The sequence below is a fragment of the Rosa chinensis genome, chromosome 7, assembly GCF_002994745.2.
Source record: "Rosa chinensis cultivar Old Blush chromosome 7, RchiOBHm-V2, whole genome shotgun sequence".
Classification (NCBI taxonomy): Eukaryota; Viridiplantae; Streptophyta; class Magnoliopsida; order Rosales; family Rosaceae; genus Rosa; species Rosa chinensis.
This window is the reverse complement of record NC_037094.1, coordinates 25,843,182-25,864,366: the sequence shown is the minus strand read 5'-3', so window position 1 is coordinate 25,864,366 and position 21,185 is coordinate 25,843,182. Positions and strand designations below refer to the sequence as shown.

Here is a 21,185-nt window from a genome sequence, read left to right as displayed (position 1 = left end):
CGTAGAGAGTTTTTGCGACAGTAATCAAGGTGCCTTTTGGAAAGGAGAACTTGGGCTATTCCATGTCCTTGAATTAATATTGATGGCCCAGTCATCGTAGTCACAAAGTCATATGCTCATAATCAAAATGGAGTCATAATGAAAAGAACTCGAAATTTTATTCATAAGCCAACGGAGTTACATCATTGTCTCTTTGACGAAAGAACATAATCCAAAATGCTAGCTAATGCAAAACAATGGTAGTCATCTAACTTCTTTCGGTAATTCCAAAATAAATGTAATCAGGTGAGTAGAGAGATGTCGGTGGAGCAAGGCTCGCTTAAGTACCACTAATCTCAGAACCTTCCTAGACATCACACTTACTTTGGGTGAGCCTACTTTGAAGAAAGACCAAACCATTGGCATTTACTACAAAAATATATGGCATTTGCCTATTACATCTCTTGGAAAAATAAAGACTTAAACAAAATTGGCGATCTATTGATCCCAGCCAGATTTGTAGTCTTCAACCCTTCACTCTAGATCATCTTCTTGATCTTCTTGTTCCACATTGTGAGCTTCTCTTGCTTCACAATATGCTTTGTAGGCAGTGACAATTTCTTCACGAGCTCTATAAATGTGTGCCCAATGATCAGACACTCCACATCGAGAACATACATTTCTTTGCTCAAACTCCATTGATTGAGGCGCTTTGAAAGCATCATTTAGATGGCTCTTAGTGTTGGTGGCGCCACCAACATGGCCAGAGGCGTTGTCTCCCTCTCTCTTTCCACGTTGACCTCTTTGGTTCCGTGTTCTCCTATATTGGCGGTTACCTTCCCAAGCAGAGCAATTATATGGACCAGAACGTCCAGAAGTATCCCTAAGGTTAGGATTTAGCTCTTGGCGCCTTCTCTTAGGGGCGCGACTATAATTGGATTCCGGAATATGATCTATTTCCACGGATCTCGAATTATAGTTCTTCACAAGGATGTTGTCATGCTTTTCAGCGACATCCATGGCTCCAATAAGCTCATGAAACCTTGTGATCCATCCTACAGTAACATCGATTCAATAGTTCTTAGCAACCATCATTGCAGAGACGGGGAAGGTAGAGAGAGTCTTCTCAATCAACATTGCATGTGTGATCTCTTTACCACAGAATTCCATTAAGGATTTAATACGAAGTGCTTCCGAGTTGTAGTCAAGAACTGACTTGAAATCACAGAAGCAGAGGCTATGTCATCTCACTTCTAGGTCAGGAAGCAGGGAGTCATGGACGTTGCCAAATCTTTCTTCGAGTGAGACCCACAGCCTTCTGGGGTCTTCTTCATTCATACACTCGTACTGGAGGGAATCATCCATATGACGAGTTATTAGGATGATGGCTTTCGCCTTATTTGCCTCTAAGGCAGCTCTATTTGCTTCCAAAGCTTGAGCTTGCTCAACAGTTATCACGTCCTGACTAGGCTCGAGAATTGTATATGGGATTCCATCGGCCTTGAGATGCTGGCGGACATCACGAATCCACATGTGATATTCAGAGCTAGTTGTTCCCAATGGAGCAAAGTCCAATTTGTTCAGGTTACTCATCCTGAAAGAGAACAAGAGAAAGGGTAGTTTTGGAGCAGAAAAAGCTACCATGAAAACATATAAGATTTATGAACGTAGTCGCTTTCAAAAAATTAGGAATTTCTAAGCGTAATCACTTCCAAGAAATTCTATTCCAAGAGGTATTGGATTAGATCGAAACAATGACGTAAGTGGTCGATCATTTCATCTCAAAAAACTCTAAGTTTGGAGGACTCTACAAGCTCCAAGCTTGGAGTTAGCACGAACCCCCATAGTTCGGCTTAATTTGGTCTCGCCTATGATAAAGAAATGGGGGTAGAAGAAGGGAGGTTGCAAGTCCCCAAGAAAAGAAATAAAAACTTCAAAAGCGGGAACTTTTAGTAAAAATTACCTCGAAATTGGTCGCCGGAAAATTTGACAGGAAAAAATCGCTGAAAAAGTGGTTGGAAAAGTTGCAGGAAAACTGCCCGACGGTCGTTGACCGTTGACAATTGTTGATTGTTGACCAGCGTTGACCGAACTGACGTGGCAGTGGGGTCTAGTGCTGACGTGGCAGATGATGACGTGTCAGTGGGTCCCTCAGATGCTGTCATGGCGGCTGACTGTTTTCTGACTTGGCTGTGGGCCCAATGCTGACGTGGCTGTGGGGTCTGTGTTCCTGCTTCAGTAGGCTTGGGCTTCTTTTCCTCTCCCTTTTTTTTCTTTTTCTTTTCTTCTCTTTTCTGCCGGTTTTCTGCAGAAGGTTTAGTCATCCAGTTCACCAACTTTTAGGCCGGTTTTTGTTCTTTTTTCTTCCTGTTCCTGAATCTTCAGATTGAGAAGTATCGGCTGACAAAGTTTGGTTGAAATTGGATGCCCGGAAGATGGTGAACCGGTGGAATGTTTGCAGCGGGTTGTATGGAGCTTCCGGTGGCCGGTTCGGTAGGTTTCCAGCAGGTTCTTCAGGTGGCGCCGCCGATTCTGGACTCCTGGGATCAAGTGCTTTAAGGTGTGAGGTGGAGGAAGAAAAGGCTTCAAGGTTGTGTATTCGGATTCAAGGTTTTTAGCCTCTTGAATCAAGGTTTGACTATTTGTTTCAGGGTTAGGGCTTCGTACTGATAACTTGTTTTAGGGAAACGAGAATTGAGAGAAAATTGCTGTGTATTCTCATTAATAATAAGGGCCTCTTTATATAGAGGATTACAATGCATAGAGTCTGAATCATATAAGGAAAGATAATCTCTAGATTCTTCTAATTAAACCCTATTACCACTAGGTTAAGTAGATCATTCATGGTGCGCGTGGCTTCAGTGGTCTGGTTATTGGATTGCTGTAGTGGCGTGGATATGGATGATCTGGTCGGATTGTGATGGCCGGCGTGGTTTTGTTGGTTTTGGGCTATTTCGTGGGTGGTTGTAGCGGCGGGGTTTCTGAAGGGTGGGGGTCGGCGCTACATTGTAGCTGTGCACATATTTTGGGTTGGAGATGGTGTTTGGGCTAGGCTTAGGGCACCCTTCTCTGCTGGGCCGTGAGCTGGACTTCCTCTCTTGGAGTTGTCCTTTTGGGCTGGGGTGTTTACCCTGGCCCATTGCTATGTTTTTAGTTTATCTAACTACAATAATTTCCTGTTTAGGAACCTATGCACTTATGTGCACCCTATGTACCTCTAGCACCTCTGGAGTAGTACCGAAAGAGGACTCTCGCTATGTCTACGTACTTAATTGTCTAATGAGTGGGTCTATAGCTACGTATCATTATGGATACTACCACTGGCTTCTTGTATTCAGCAGAAATGTATGTACCAGCCTATTCTGGCTTGTGATGCAATATATTAGCACCCGATTTTTTTTTGTAACCTAGAGTTTGGGGTAGACACATAAATAAGGATTTACTTGAACATCCATGTCTTTCTTAATTTTTTTTAGGACCATTTTATTATGAGAAATTTTAAATACACATCCCTAATCACTTAATACACATCCCTATTATTTTATATTTCAAATTAGATTTTGTAGGTAGGTTGAATGACCAAAACGTACATCTATGCATTAGAAAGAAAGAAAAAAATAGTCATATTTTCCTTATATAGAATAATTTATGTATTAATAGTTAAATAAACACAACAAATCTCCATACATGGCCTCCTAATTTAGTACAAGAATAAAGTTAGAAACTATCTAATTTATTTTTTCTTAAATAAACTGTAATTAAATGAGGTTAGAAGCCATAATATTTAGAATTGCAAAATCAATGGTATTAAATGTTTTTAAAACGGATCATATTACTCCCTTTTTTGGTTAATTTCATTTGCTTTCTTTTTTCTAAGAGATACGATTAATCCATTTATTTTCTAATATAAAACATCACGGGTGAAAAACTTTGTAATTGTTAATTTGTTTGGCCCCTCTAATGACAACTTTGTAGTTCCACCATTGGAGAGAAACTAGTGATATAGTTTTGGTTAAATGTTCAACTCATAATTTTATACTTGATCAACATGGTGTTTGGTGGATGAGAATTCAAATAATATAAAACCTATTTATATGCATCTATTTAAAGGGAACAATAATAAATCTTTATGGATTTCTGAATAAGTAACACAAGTAATCAATATGGTCATTTAAAAACATCAATATACTAGAATATACTAATCATATTAAATAGTAGCCTTAATATAGTCAAATAATAAGATATTTCATGATTTTTGAGATTAAGGATATTTTAGGTACTTTGGGTTGTGTATTTAGTAGAATATTAGAATAAGAAATTAAATCGGTGGTGTATTAAGTATGGAGTGTGTATTAAGTAATTAGGAGTGTGTATTTAAAACTTCTCTTTTATTATTTAACCAAATAAGAATATACATTTTTTTTAACAAAGAAAATATGGTGGTTCTAGTCAGACCTCCTCATTTGCTCTTTGGACATCTCTTAATTTTTTGTAAAAATTTGATCTCCATTTTATCCCTCTAGCAAAAGAAAAAAATAAATAAAGATTATAACAGAAGAGGCACACTGCAACAATCTTCTCTCCCTCTCCCCATTCTCTGACTGAAGCTTAAATTGTCATTGGAAGGTGAAAGTTTATCGGTTGCTGAATGCAATTTTTTCTAGAATTTCAAACTACATGGATAGTTTTTATTATTTTCTCGATGTTGAAAACTTCAACTTGTTTATAAAATATACAGTTGTAGGCTTTTGGCCTTCTGGGGCTTAATTGATCTTGGCTAATCACGACATATCTAATAGGGAAAGCTTGACATATCCTAGGGGAACTCTCTATTATGAAAGGAGCTTCAGCTTGAGTCTTGAGGAAATGGCTTTCTCATGTGGATTAATATTTTCTTTTGCAGGATAACAGATCGACTCCTCCATCTATTAATCAACGATCCTTGCTGAACACAATATTTGATCATTTTGCTCGTACACAATATTTGATCATTTTGCTCGTACCGTATCAAATTGAGAAATTAATATATAAGGATGGTGGCTGGTGAATCATGTGGAGGTTGATAGTGTTAAGATCGAAAAGGTAAAATAAACACAAGGGTAAAATAAGAGAAGTCTAATTGTAAAAATTAAGATGGGAGGTCCAAAAAACAATTGAGAGGTATGAATAGAATCACTCATTTTAGAATGCACATTTTTAATACACAGAACTCTCTCTCTCTCTCTCTCTCTCTCTCTCTCTCTCTCTCTCTCTCTCTCTCTCTCTCTCTCTGTGGCAATCAAACCTTATAAGTTATAACTGATGGACTGTAAATATTTGACAAAGCCACGGAGTAATTAAAGATGACTAGCTGAATGTATTTTAAAACAAATTCAAAACAAAATCAAATAGAGAATGATGAGATTAAACAAAAATACAGTATGGAGACCTCTTCTGTTTCTTCTTCAATTTTTTTGTTCTTTTTCGATTTATCCTTTTTGTTTTTGGAACTTCAGATTCTAAGTCTTCTTTTTTTAGGGAAATGAAAGACTAATTCATTGATGGGGAATCATGACAATCAGAGATTACAATAGTCTCCACAGTGGGAGGAATATTGGTAAAGAAGTTCACCCTAAACTGGCCATCTTTGGCCTCCTGCGCTAGAGTTTGCGCCACCAAATTTTCATCTTCATTTGTTTCTTCTTTTTTCTATTTTTTGTTTTTCCGTGTTGTTGTGTGTTCAAGTCTTTCCCTCCTACATATGAAAATTTTGAAATTGTTAGTTACTGACGCTCAATAACACAACTAAATTTATTACGAACCTTCAATAAAACAATCAAATTCATTACTAACCATTAATAGAACAACCAAAAGTTTTATTGACGCTCAGTAAACAACCAAATGTTCAAATTTCTGGAATTGCTTGCTTTCTTGAGCTTAAATATTGAAGTAGTTTACCAATAATGTCTATCTATGTTACCAATATTACAACTCTTTTTTACAATAGACGACATCTTTTTATCAAGAAAACCAAGGACACCTTCTTTTGGAATTTAATCAAGACGTGTGTGTACGTTTCACGACCCCTTGAAAAGAAGCCAATAACCTATGGCGATGGAGTGTGGTAGTCTTTATGCTCCTTGATCGGTCTACCTGTTACTAATATCAATTAAAAAGTAAAATTTACTCAAAAACATATTATAATTGCAACAAACACCACTGACCTTGCTAGACAGCCGATCTGAATATACTTTCATATATCTGTCTCCTACAAATGAATTTGGGTCTGGTTCTTCCTCGTATTCGCTTCCATGCTCTGCCGCCAAGAGCTCTTTCACAAATATTGTATTCTTTTTCTATTGGGTCAATTTTTAAAGTCATTAATTAGGTTCTGTGTGAATTTAAAAACACACACAAAAAAAAAAAATTAGAAAAAAATTGCCGTACAAGGCCAACCACGTGACAAGGTCGCTTCTGATTGGGTATTTTTCTTTCTTGTCTGAATTCTAATTGGGGGATATGAGGAGGACTGGGCACTGAGACAGACAGCTAGCTGGCACGCTTCTATTGGTCCCTCACTCACGTTATTGTACGATGTAGTTTATTAGATGTTTCATTGAACATTTAAATTTGGAAAAGCGAAAAAGAAAGATCTAAAAAAATCTTTCTTCTCTCAAGTTTCGGCAATTCTTCCAAGTTCAAGCATTGAAGCCGTGAACACCATTCTCTTCTATAGCCGTGATCATCCTCCATTCCATGCATCCTTGCCATCTATCTCCACCACCTTTGAAGCTTCTTGCGTTCTTAAAGATTTAAAAGTGTAACCATGAACACCTTTATTTTGTTTTCGGTTTTCAATGTTTGTAATTCAAAATATATTTTTGTTATGATAATTTGGTTGTTAATTTCGATTACTTGTGAGATTGAAAGCATGCTTTGATGTTTAATTTTCAAATACCATGAAGCCTGTTAACATTTTAGGGTTCTTTGATAATTTGAAAATTTGCGATTTCATTATATCATAACTTGTTTGTTGATTTTGTATTTCACTCCCATCGTTTACTTGTTGATTAATCTTTGGACGCATATTTTGATTGATGAGCATGTAATTGAATCCATATTAAGATTTGCTAGCATTCTAGGTCTTAATAATTCAAGTGGAAAACTTATAATTTTTTAGGTAAATCAATAATGAGCTTTGCATGATTTTTAGGTAATTTACAAATCCACTCCGATATTTATGTTGTTTTGTTTCCTTCATCAATTCACAACAAGGGTTGTAGAAAACTTATCAAAATGTATTTCTTGTTATGATCGAAGTCTAATAAAAAAGTTGCACAAGTTTTTTTCTTTTTGGTAAAATTTTTATATTAGTCTCGACCCCCACCCAATAACAACAAACACACACACACACACACAAGTTAAGATTCTTGGTTCCCGCCACTGGAGATCATTAAGAACTTCTACAAATGTGTTGACAAGGTGAAGAAGGTGTTGCTCCAAACTCTGAGATAAAAATATCAAAAGGAGTCGGAATCAATTTTTGAATGATGAAGAAGATTCCAACAAAGATAAGACCATGTTCTGTCACGTTTTTAAAAAACGATTTTCTCTTCTAGCTAAAACTTTACTATATTCTTGAGGCTTCTAGTGGTATACTTTACAAGAGTATGATCTGAAAAGAGGCCAGAATGAATCATCCAATGTCATCCAACCGTTCAATACGGAAGATATTGATTTTTTTGAATAAAATGAGCATCTTGAACCGCAATAGAAGGGCTTTTATACATTGTCAGCTCAGAGGATAATGAGATGTATTAGACTATTCTATATCTATATAAAAGACGTGATGTCGATCCGGTGAGATGTAAATCAATAAATGAGAAACTTAAGAGAGAATCAAACCATTTTATTTTATCTTTCCAAAGCATTTGTGAGGCCCTCCATATTCTGGTAGCAAAAAGAATGAGGAATTGACTTTACAAGCCAACTTTTAATAGCAAATATAAGCATAACACAAAAAGCAATTCTCATTGGTATGAACCAAAGTCTTAATAAGGAATGTATCACTGACCATGAAGTTGGCTACTAAGTTCTACCATTTGGTTCTTTTGGAAAGCAAGTTCAGCGGATAACTCATGCATCTGCAGACCAACAAATATCAAATCCTTGATAAGACAATGAGCAGATAATATAGAAAATTAGATAACCCCCAAGAGTGAAACAATACACATTTGTTAAACGCATATGACTAGAACAAATTCATTGTAATTAAGCATGCACATATTTGAGATTGAAAAAAGACACTTATTGATGTCAGTCTCCTCAGTGGTAGCAGCCCCCTCACGCTGTACCGGCGGAGGTGGGGAAAGAATTCCCAAGTGTGAGGTAGACATCGAAGAGGTGGCGGTCGGAAGTTCATTAGCAAGTTGAACTCCGACAACACCAAACCTTCTCCCTCCCATGATATAGCTCTTCAAAATATGAATTCTCCCCCTGAAGAGCTGTAGCGGAAGATGAGAAATAACTCATGTCTTCAAAGAAAGTAACATCCATAGTGACATAATACTTTCTAGTTGGTGGATGATAGCACTTGTACCCCTTCTGAGAACCTTCGTAGCCAACAAACACACACTTAAGGGCCCGGGCATCCAACTTAGACATCTGATTTTTTGGTACATGGACAAAAGCAACACAACCAAAAACACGAGCGGGAAGATTATGAAATGAGGGTAAGGAGACATGAGAGGAAAGAACCTCAAAAGGAATTCTGCCCTGAAGGACACTGGATGGAAGACGATTGATAAGATGAAAGGAAGCATGTATGGCATCGCCCCAAAGATACTTAGGCATATGAGCACTAAAAAGAAGAGCACGAGCCATATCAAGTAAATGACGGTTTTTCCTTTCAGACACTCCATTCTGTTCTGGTGTTTGTGGACACGTGGTTTGGTGAACAATCCCATGGGTTTTAAAAAACTCTTGAAACACATGGTTAACATACTCCCCCCCCCCCCCCCCCCCCCCCCATTGTCAGAATGAAGGACTTTAATGGTGATATGATATTGTGTTTGAACAAGAGTACGAAATGTTTGAAAAGCAGGAAAGATTTCATCTTTGGTTTTAAGAAGAGCAACCCATAACAATCTCGTACAATCATCAAAAACAAGGGTATCTGTATATGCCTATGGCCAATCTGCACCAGTTTGCCATTCTTATATAACTCGCCGAGGGGATCAAGGCAGGGTATTGACATTTTAATGTGCATCCCCAACCAATACTTTAATACTACTGATTTGAACCCAAAATTGGAGCCTTCAACTAGAAGACCAAATGCATCATTGGACTTCTGGAGCTTTTTCACGGCTGCACCAACCTCCTTCACACAGTTGAGAACTGCTGCAGTCGCCTTCGGATATGTAATTGGAGAGTGGCCATAACTTTCTCCGTTTCTTGTAAATTCTTATTTCGTTTAAGGTTAAGATGTTGGTAGGGCAAGTTTGTTAAGTTGATGGTGTATAGATAAATGGAAGATTCTCTAATATATTGTACAATTAAAATTTCTCTGGCATCTGGTTGGGAGTTGGGACTGTATTCAATTTCTAATAAGTAAAGTTATAACGTAGTCAACAAAGATGTACAAGTAACTCGAAGGTAGTCTACAAGGACGTCCGATATAAAACAAGGCTTAAGGCGATGTCTTCCTAATATAATTTGAGAGTATATATGATGTATGAAGAGTTCTCAGAGGATGATTTTATTAACATTTGTTCATTGAATTTTAAATAGAACAAAAATTAAATATTACCCATTTGAGAGACGGAAAGTAGAGAGGTAAAGACTAAAACAACATAGATGAAAAATATGCAGCATATGTTTGCAAACATTAGGTTCATACTGTCATGTTCTTTTTCATCAGCTTGCTTCCCTATTTATTTATTTAAGTTTTTTTTTTTTTTTGGGTTTAACTATATATTTATATGCTGAATTAGAAAAATACAAGGCCTCCGGGAACTTTAGGCCTCCGGGACGACCCTAGTGGAGAAACAACAAACTCTGTTTAAACAATTTTCTATTATTATTGAAATCGAATCATATACTCTTGGGGGTTGATCAAGCGGCAAGCGCTAACAGGGTAGAGAAGATAGCGTTGCAGCTGTTGGGCACCTTATTGAGAATTTGAAGGCTACTTCATAGTTTCATAGCTTGTATGGAGTGTTCCACAATATATGACTCATTTAGTTACGAGTTCGTCTGGCGTTAACATGGCGGAGAAAGTGAGGCTCCATAGTGGCTCTTACCTCATCTCCACCGAATGTATATCATACCGATATTGTAACTCCATCGTAATTGTATTTCTCTTAGGTAACATATGACACTATTTCCCATTCTGTTCGGATTTTCTTTCACAATTTTTCCCAAAATTTTGATGAGGCCACATTATGCCCTTCATTGAACATTTGCTCATCTTACTATGAAGTAACAATAGAAAAGGATAAGACCTTCAATTCGGTGCCTATATAACTTCATCGAAAGCCCAAAGACAATACAAGCACAAGGATTGACCCGAAAACGGCCCAATAAGAAACCAATTGCATCCTTCCAAACAACAGAAACCAATTGCATTTACCGCCAAAATTTAAACCTGAGTGGAACTTTTTGAAAAACCGTACGAATATGTTCCAGACTTCCAGCCTTTTTATGGCTTGTCAATCTTGTCACTGGTACGTCCCATCTTATTCCTGCCCTAATAATAACCAGGTTGCGGTTGTTTTTTGGCACTAGTCCAAACTGTACTGGTTCATCAACGTTGAACTATCCATCATGAGAATCGAAAATCCAAGATCATTTTTCTTTGATAATTACTGTGGTATTGAGGGAACAGGGACAGTTCAATCTCTATACCTTGGAGGTATGTAAGTGCTCTTACCGCTAGAGCTACAGACTGCACAAGTTAAAGATCGTTGTCATCATTAGCGGCTACAATTTATCATCATTTTGTATGTCAATCAATAGAAGATTTAACATTTTGATTATACCATTTAAGCATGTAAATCTTGGACTTCAGTTCCAGAAAAAAATATCGCTTGATGACTAATTAGGAGCGGGAAGACATTGTGATTGTTCTTTTTTTTTTTTTGTTAGATTGCATTTTTGTTCATGAGTTTTGAATTTAACAGTTGGTTTGTTGATTTGTGTTCGAGAATACTGAAATTAACATCATTACCAGCAATGCGACCTTATAAAGGAAGCGTTGGGGCTACAGAGGTGTTGTTCTAGTTGCATTTTGTCCCAATTTAAACATACCAAGCTCATGACAACAGCGGTCGATTATAGCGGCTAACCTATAGAATTAATAAGGGATCCGGCTCCTCTAAAGTGAGGAGGTTGTGAATTTACGTCAATTTCATAAAATCTTGACCCTCTGTCTAATCTAAGGGTCCTGACAATTGACACATCACTATTTCACCAATTTTTTGTTTTTCATCTTAATCCTAGTTAACTTTCCGTTAACTCCAAAAAAAAAAAAAGGGAATTTCTCGTCAAATTCGATCCTTCTTCGTTCTTCCTTACCCATTTCTCTTTACTTCCATGGCTGCGTACTAACCATGGAATGACTTCTTGCACTTGTGTTAATTAATAAATTCATCAAGCTAGAATCAATCATATGTTATTCATTCTATTTTCATAATTACAAATCAAATTATCAAATTGTTTATGTTTGGGTACTAGAGAACTCGGATGACCAGAGTCAATTTTCATAATCCTATGCTCATCTTTGATGGACCTGAGAGTTAGAAAATTGTTTATCAGCTTGATCATGCATCATCAATATTAATGAACTCATCTTCAGCATTGCAATTGAGAATCTGCTATGTGAGTTCAAAAAATTAATAGTGGAATCGAGTTCAAGAGTTCTTAAAATTCATCAAGATGCAATACTAAATTGGGATATATTAACTCCATCGGAAAAAAAAAATTATTTTCCCTTCTCTTCCAACACAAAAAAAAAACAACAAAAGCAAGTTCAGTGTGTATTTTGGTCTTCGATCATGGTTTAGGTATCTTCAGATGTCTGTATTAATGGAATTCCACTTCAAATCAACATTTTCAAAAGTCCTAATCCTCTGTACAGTGTACAACATCAGATTTTTGATTATGAAAACAGAATAAATAGCATAGGTTTATTTCTTTATGAATTTATTAATTAACAGAACTGCAAGAACAGGCATTCCATGGTTAATGCACAACCATGGTAGCCAAAGAGAAATAGAAAAGGAAGCACAAAGAAGAACTTGACGCAGAGAGAAATGTTGACTAGAAATTCCTCTTTTTTTTTTTAGGGAGTTAACGGAAAGTTAATTAGGATTTAGATGAAAAATTAAAAATGGGTGGAATAGTGATGTGTCAATTGTCAGGACTCTTAGATTAGACAGAGAGTCAAGATTTTATGAAATTAACGTAAATTCACAACTTTATCACTTTAGAGGAGCCAGGTCCATTAATAAGTATTCGAGATTCGAAATTCATACGATTTGAGGTTGATTGTAAGTTTCATTCAATCTCTGTACCTTGTACATTGGCACTACTTCAAGCTTGGTTTCGTGGGATTTGGCTCTACCATCCCTTTTCCCCGCCTTCCCTGTATTATTACTCCTTATATGATTCAAACACTAAACCTTCTCCGTACCCGTTATATGATTCAAGCACTCCTATTGCTGAAGTCGACAATCGAAAAACTTCTTACTCGAAAGTCATATTCAATCTTAAAAGTCTAGACACGAAAAATGGACCGAATAGACCATATGCGTGGGAAGTACGCTCCTTTTACACAGACCAAAAATTGCGGAATGCAAAACAGATCACCAAAACTCTAAATGTGAGTGAAACTTGACCAAACATAGTTTGGTCCATTTTTCTTAAATGATACAAACAAGATAAGCCCCAAGTCAGCATCCACTTGTAAAGCTTTCTGTTGAAATAATTCACAAGTGCCTCATGGGGCAGAACAACAGTACTGTTACACAGCTATCCCTCCATTATTAGACAGCAACACTGCATGACCTACGTCACCTACCCAACAGCACCAAAAAGGACCTCACAGAACAGACCACATCAGATAAAAAGGAAAGGCCCCCCCTCTCATTTGTGTTTGGCACTATTTACACTCAGAATTGAAATTTTACATGGGCAGAATTCCACCAACGTGGCCCGACCGCGGCCTTCCGATGCTGCTCCAGGAGACCATTAATTTCTAAAATAGGGATAGGATCTAAGTCACTTATTTCCGTGCGTCTACATCTCAGAATTGACTCGTGCATGTTTGTGTTGGAACGGTGCGCACAAACAGCTCAGGTAGCTCTGAGACCACAATAGCTAGTTTGGTCCTCATCAATCAAGTAGTGTTGGGACACATGTTAAATCTAAAAATCCTAAAGACATCGTATTTCTTCTCACCACATTCGCTAATCACATGACGTGGTAATTGATGCGTACGTCCTCATCATGTTAATTCACTGTGCTTGTGAATCGGGGGACCATAAGGGCAGCCGGTTCACGTCAACGGGAGGTAGAGCCGTTGATCCGAGGAGGGATGTTGCAGATGCCTTGCCTTGAGAGTTCAGCTAGTACACCTTCAGTGGAAGGAAGCTTAAGGCCTAAAGGAAGGGGCAGCCATGGCTTGCTCATTGCCTCCTTCACAACTTTGTCAATGATTTCTTCTGCCTGCATAAGATAAAACCCCCGGAACCAAAAAGATCAGATTTGCTGAGCATTTTTAACGTTTGGTTTATGTCAATACCCCACCACTTATATTCTGCATGTGCATTATTTGAAAGCAAGTTATAACACTCATGAGTTGTCTGATTCAAGTAGGTACATCAAATCTACAACCGACATGATAAGCATACATATCAGTACATTATTTTGTCCAATACAATGCCACTCAATCCGACATTGTTCTCTCTTTACATTTTGTTTTGCCACTAGTACCATAGATTCCATTTCATATTGCTTCTATTGCTGGGTGTGGTTTATTAACTTCGCTACAACTCAAGGATCAGATTGCAATGATGGTTTGACTACATAATAGAAATGGAATGCAATGACCAAATTTTTTAGCAATATGCATACGTTAAGGGTGTGTGGTATTACCGGATAAAGTTCAGAAGAATCATGTGGCATGCTGCAGCCATTATCTACTACATTTGTGTTGTTCAACCCTGATGCAATCTGCATTAGAGAAACAATGAGTATGAAACAATAGGATAAATGATTGTTCAAGTCAAGGAGCGATTTGCAATATTGGTTACAAGGTATATATTTGTAGCTTAATTGCACATCAGAAATGGAATGCAGTGTCCAGATTTTGAGCAATGTGCATAAACTAAGGCTGTGTGGTAGTACCGGATGATGTTTCGAAGAGTTATGTGGCATGCTGCAGCCATTGTCTACTACATTTGTATTGTTAACCCCTGATGCAATCTGCATTATATATAGAAACGTAGTATGAAATCAGATTTGGGTAAATAATTGACAAAACAGAGTTGATGACTTGTGCAAAAACAGAGTGTAGACTTGTCATCGGCATACTCACTTGAGGATAAGAGGAATAACCACCTTGCAGAGGTTGAGGCATTACAGGGCAACCCCAAGCATCAGCATGCAACTGTAATGTCGAAATGATGCAATTATCAAAGGATCTCCAAATGAATAACATACTTTATGAAAGAGAATAACTGTACTTAAAATGACCAACATTATTACCCCTGGATAAGAAGGATTCCAATGCCAACTTTCTGACACCTGCCATGGAGGATAGCTAGGTGATCCCCACATTTGGATATTGGCCGGGTGGCTGGCAGGTTGGCCCCACATAGGATAGACCGGTGGCATTGATACAGCACTGTTATAATGATATGGGGGAAAAGCCATGATGGGTTTATGAGGATAATAACTCATTTGATTTGGATCTCTAGGATGTAACAGTCTGCGGTCTTCATCCTTGGGCAAGATGTGTCTCTTGTGCATCCGATACTTCTGCATCACAACAATAGTCAATAGTCAATTATTTCATTAGGTTGAATAGAGGGGTGGGGGGTTAGAGTTATCTCATTTGAGTTGAATACCAATTCCAATGAAGTATGGTTATTCCAAAAGAGGACTCAATGACTGACGACCCTTACTTCAAACAATAACAACAACATGCGAGGTAGAAAAAGAGTTGGGGACACATATTTAGCTGATCTATGGGAATTCTATGGAAATCAAGACAACTTCCACTGAACTTTTTCTACTTTTATGTCTCATTAATCAACACCTAAATTAGTACAATTATAGTTGGTTTACATAGGCTTCTCATTACACAATCTAAAGAGAAAATCTAAACAGGTTTCGAACAATGGCTCCCATCACAGATGAGTAATTTCTACTGAAACAAAACTTGATTGGTTATTAAAGAGCTAGTATAATACCAACCTGGAGATGGCTTGCTACATTATGCCTTGTCAAACCTTCAGTTTTCATAAGCTCTAGTATTCGAGAAGGAATGGCTTGATCTACACCCAATTGTTCCACCGCATGGACAAATTTCTTGTGCAGTTCTGGTGTCCAGTCTACCTGAAACCAAACATAAACACAAATGTACTTAGGTTGTCAAGGTCCCCGACTGAAATCATGATCATCGAAACTAGTAGATTAAATATTTTTTTCATACAGAAGTACAGGTGTACAAGATTACCTTCATCTTCTTCCTACCAGATTTGTATGAATGATTGAGACCTGATGCTTTACTCAGATTTTCAGTAGCACGACCAGTATCATTGGTACCATCTATAATATGAGGCTGAGACAAATTAATATCACTCTTAGAAACATCAGCAGAGTCCTTTTCCTGTTTGACCACTATCTTCTCAGGCATCTGAGGTTCACTTATTTGAAGAGTATCGTTAGCATTGCCACATGTAGTTTCGACAGATTTAGATTCACCATCGTGCTCCCCACTCTCTTTCTCTGATAAGCAGTTAGTTTGATCTTGGCAATCCCCATCATCCATTAAACGAGATCCCTGTTTTATTTGTGGCGTTGAAGGAGCTGGGTACTTATCACTTCCAGTGGATTGTTCATGGTCATGTTCAAGAACCCTTGAAGCGTTTTCTGTTACTACTGAGATTTTGCATTTCGGTGGTTCATTTTCCAGTTTGGGCTGCAACATGGGTACTACAGATTCTTTGACAGGCTTGACTGATTCAGAGACGGTTTTCCCTCCTGCATTGAATGCCTGCTCAGAACTTACAAAATCAGAAACTTTCTAATTGCAGAATGTTCATCATACTTTGTAGTAACTCTTGACACAATATTACCATACTATAACGGACCTTATGAACAACATGCTGCCAAATATTCCGAAGTTTGTCCTCACAAAGAGGTTTCCGCAGAAACTCAACTGCACCAAGCTGGAAGTAAATTGTCAAATACATGCATGAAACGAAGTATGATAGACTGGAAATGCAGTATAGAACCTTTCATTTTTTATTTGAGCAACAATAGGATAGGCCTAAGTTGAAGAATCAAACATTAAAACTCATTAATTATTTGAAATTTCAAAGAAGAGATTTCACTGTGCTGGGCAATACTTATTCAATAGGACTCTAGGCAGTAAAAGAAAAAAAGAAAAAAGAAGAAGATCTAAACAGAGTAGTGCGTGTGGTCTGGAGATCGATTGGTCACTTAAGTGGTCAGAGAAAATATCTCACCGCTATACACTTCATCATGGTGTTCAGGCAATGAATGTTTGAAGTCACTGCAAGAAAGATTTAGTAAATTACAATTAAAAACTATGTAATAAGTTGTTAGATGATTAAAAGACAATCTGTTTGAACAAAAGTAGAATCAGAGAAACACATATAATGAATAAGAAATCAACAAGAGAATTTTATGGGTAACTTAGAATAGTAGGTTTTCTTGTAAACTTACTAATGATCGGCAAGTCCTTGGCATTTTCAAGAAATTGGAAACCCCAATCACCTTTGCTTGTATTTACCTGGGACCATGTTTAATTTAGAATAATATGGCTATAGGAATGACACAACAAGAAATTCAAGAGAATTGATAAACGTTCACAATGCTCATATAACTGAATAAGCTGCAACAGGCTGAGCTAAATACATTTTCTGGAAAGTGACTCCACAAAAGAACAGACTGGATCTTTTGGTCCTAATATCTCAAATCAGCAAATAAAAACCAATACTTTACAGATGCAAGCTAAACTTTTCTCTAAATCATTAAATTGAGTTCTAGTTTCATATTTAGTTCATTACCTCAACAATTGAAACATGGAAACTTTCAGGGTTGCTTGAAAATGCTGACAATGCTTCGGTTTCATTGCAGAATGTAGTAACTGCAACAGACACGGTGATGTTAAACAAAATGTGTAGATGGCTAGACGTGAACACAAAAGAGACAAGTGCACAAGCATGTAGAATATAAGACAGAGGAACCTTGAAGTAAATCAACACTACATCTAAACAACAGGATTTTGATTTCTCCCCTTCATCAAGTATATTCTAATTTTGGCAGAAGTCCCCATAAAGAAATTAAAGCCAATTACTTCACCAAGTAGATCCAAAGAGATTATATGTGATCATTATTTTAATTCTTTAGTGAGGAAAAAAAAAATACTGAGGTGTTGAGAATTGCAAGAAATTGATTCTTCTTCCCTGTTCAGGTTCATTTCTAACCTCCATATGACTAAAATCCAAAACCACATAAAACCAAAGCCAGAATCTAACCATATAAAGAAGCATTATGAGATGCTTTAGAGAAGAAAGAAAAGGGGACCAGTATACTGGTGGAAAACTAAACAGAACTGGAAAAGAGTGAAATTAATATTTCTAATTGAGGAACTCTTCCGATAAAAACCAGAACTAAGCAGAACATGAGTGATTAAAAGATCTCTAACCAATATAATCCATGGCCTCAAGCTTTGATCTTATCTCGGCAGAAGAACTGGTGTCTTCATCAAGGAGAAGAACTCTAAGGCCCTTTGGGAAATCTTTCCACCCTTCCAAATCACTGGCAGTGCAAACCATAGCTGATTTGGCATCGTTTCTCAGGCCGTCCTAGAACAATGTAGCAGATAACAGCTCATAAGCCTTCAATGAATTCTGCGAGATCCAAAAGAATCACACATCAGAGCCAATGTTTGCTTGATCTAAGCGTCTTACAAGAACTAAAAATCAGAATGAACTGGGATATTGATTTTAACTTCGAAAGATTGCCAATACTAAATCACACATACTGCAAACACCCAGTTGCAAATTGAATGTGTTTTTGTAATAACAAGTCATTAAACACTATAACAGAGACTGATCTTTGATGATTCAATCCGACCCAAGTTCTATCAGACACTGGAGCTTCTGCCGGGAACAAGTTCTGCTTTTGCATACCAAGTGTTGGATCTTATTCCCAAACCCAGATGAAGTTAAGCAAATAAAACAAGATGATCAAACTTCTTAGTTGGTATATCTGGCTTGTATGGGAACAAGAAAGAGAGAGATTTTACTGGAGTGAAAGATCTTATCCACTAGTGCTAATTTTGCAGAACAACAACTAGACAAAAATCCATGTAAGATCTCTGCCAAAAGAGCGGAACTAACAAAGACAAAGATACCTTTCATACATATGGAAAATGAAGAAGAGAAAAATCAAATGCCCAGTAACCAGTCAGAAGCAAAGAAACTGGGAAATCCTTCAAAGGGAAACTAAGAAGACAAGAGCTTAATCCCAACGCATGCATGCACATAATAAGCACAAGGGCACTGAAAAACCGACTTTATATCTCCAACAGTGAGCTCTACGTCTGCTGAAGCTTGGAAATAAACATCCACCACTATGATCGATGACTCGGAGAAAATGCAGTGTTAAAGATTTACCAAGCGGGAAAAGAAGAGAGGAAAAGGTGTTTTTTACAACCTGTAGGCTGTGGATAGTAAAGAAGAGGTTTTTCTCTCCCACATTCAGGTCCTCTTTGGCTGCATACGGAAAGCCTGAGAGGTTTAAAGTGGCGCTTTCTGTATGCCCGATACCTCTGTACAGTTACCATCGGTTGTTTGCGGACCACAGAATATACAAAAACTCAAAAAAGTTAAAGTCCTCCCCCCGCTCTCTCTCTCTCTCTCTCTCTCTCTCTCTAAATTGTTAGTATAACTTATTACATCGACGACTAAAAATTACGACAATTTGTCGAACTCCTGCTTAAAAATTTCCCTCATGTTATCTCTGCTACTCATACGGAGGCAGAAGCTTGTAAGGCTGAAGTTCTTCTGGCAATTCATCAATATTGGGATGCCTTCGACCTTGAGAGTGATTGCTCACTCGTGGTGGTTGCGTTACAATAAAATGTAGAAGATCGATCTGACATAGGGCGTATTATTGATGATTGTAAGTCATATTTGACATATTTTCACTCTATTCAAATTAAGCATATTTTCTATTAAGCAAATGATGTAGCCTATAGATTAGTGCATCTTGCTAGTCTTAATTATCTAGATGATATTTGGTTAAAAGAGCCCCCTGTGATTATCTAGGATGTACTCTATGAGGATTTATATACTAATGCTAGAGGTCAATGTGCCCCCTCTTTGCAAAATTCTAATTTTAATATAACAAGTCAAGTGTAGGGATGAGCCTCTCAACTAGGCTGGATTCCAAACCCCTTAAAAAAAAACTTGTAAAATGATGTTAGGTATAGTTTTTTGTTTTTACACCTACTTTTTGGTGAATATTCCAAAACCAATCATTTCACTTTTCAGACTTTTTAAACTCGTGTTTACCTAAATTACTATTTGGGTTCAAAGCAAGCAAAAAGGTGTGTTTTGCCTCTTTGACCCTTTTAGGGTTTCACATAACAAAGCATAGATGGCGACCTTGTATAGGGTTTCAACGCTAACTCTAGTTCCTCCCTTTCATTCTTGTTGATCTTGGTCTTGGAATTCCCTAGGAGATTGTTCTGATTTGGTGATGCGGTGCTCGGTCTTTTTTTTTTTTTTTTTTTTTTAAAAAAAAAGGAGGTACTGGGAAGGACCACAAGGAGGCACGCAATGACCTTTTTTACCCGAAGTCCAACACAGTGCCGCGCCAAAGACGCAGCGACACCCCCCCTCCGGGCATCGAGTACACCAAATAGGTGGGCTTGCCCTCCCCGCATAGTCTTTTCCATACACAAGGCTCGAACTTGAGACCTCTGCCTCAAGTCCCTCAACTTGCTTAAGGAGCACAGTCAACTTGCCAACTGAACTGGACCATGTGGGTCTTTTGAAGACCTATTTGAGGCATGTCTTTGATCTTTTCAAATCCCTCCTCTATGCTTTCATTTATTCCTCCTCTTATTGTTACTTGGTTAGTCGGGGAGGTCACAACGAGGTTGTTGGGTTTCCGACTGGCTTTACTTCTATGTCAATAATTATTCTCATTTATCTAAACAATTTTTATTTTTTCGATTGGTGTTTTTATTTAGGATACTACATATGGGACAAAAATGAATTTTTTTTTTTCAAAGTGTAGTTTAACTATCAGATAGTAATTTTTTTATACTATGATTTATTCATAACTATTTTGTTTTTTATTTAGATCATATTATGAGTTGATCAAGGACTTTGTATTTGAAAGTACCGAAAATCTATAATATATTATTGCAGTGTAAACTTATATATAGTCCGACTCTAAATTGACTTATGATGTGACAATGAAAAAATAACAATAAATAAAAATCTAATATTTACTATTAGACTGTAAACTTATTAAACAATGGAAAAAAAAAATTCAATCTGGCCCAAATAAATTGATCAAGTGAAAGAATAGTTTGTCATCTAAATAAAAAAGAAATAACAATTTTAAAACACGTAAATCCGGCCCGTATAAATTGATCGAGTGGAAAAGTAGTTTGTCATTATATTTATTTTAAAAAAAATAATTCTAAAACACACACCAACTCTTTACGAGCGCGTAAATGACAAAGCTAACAATCATTGTTGGGAACTAATTTTATAGAAACATCATTCGCCAAATCATACAAAAATAAGGATGATTGAATGCATGTAAATCCAAGGGATAATATGAAGAGTAAAAACTCAGGTAACTCAAGTTGAAACTGCGCATCCAAACTCTTCTCTTTATTTTATATTAGCATTGTAGTTGCATTATTCAAATCTCTCATTTTTATATATCAT

At 37.1% G+C, this 21,185-nt stretch overlaps 1 protein-coding gene across 5 annotated transcripts; it reads right to left on the bottom strand.

The window, feature by feature from the left end:
- Positions 1–12,819: 12,819 nt before the first annotated feature.
- LOC112176864 (two-component response regulator-like APRR2) lies at positions 12,820–19,070 on the bottom strand. Of its 5 annotated transcripts, none has more exons than XM_024314969.2 (13): positions 18,931–19,070; positions 17,918–18,122; positions 17,277–17,356; positions 16,933–16,999; positions 16,713–16,759; positions 16,335–16,412; positions 15,698–16,237; positions 15,436–15,576; positions 14,725–14,997; positions 14,555–14,626; positions 14,365–14,442; positions 14,113–14,190; positions 12,820–13,683 (listed from the first exon to the last, which is right to left on the bottom strand). In XM_024314969.2, the coding sequence occupies exons 2-13, from the start codon at positions 18,045–18,047 to the stop codon at positions 13,519–13,521; spliced, it is 1,749 nt and encodes a 582-aa protein (XP_024170737.1). In that variant the 5' UTR covers positions 18,048–18,122; positions 18,931–19,070; the 3' UTR covers positions 12,820–13,518. The 5 variants fall into 5 exon arrangements, with proteins under 5 accessions (XP_024170737.1, XP_024170733.1, XP_024170736.1 ...); XM_024314965.2 differs by lacking the exon at positions 18,931–19,070 and adding an exon at positions 18,629–18,924; XM_024314968.2 differs by lacking the exon at positions 18,931–19,070 and adding an exon at positions 18,638–18,924.
- Positions 19,071–21,185: the final 2,115 nt, after the last annotated feature.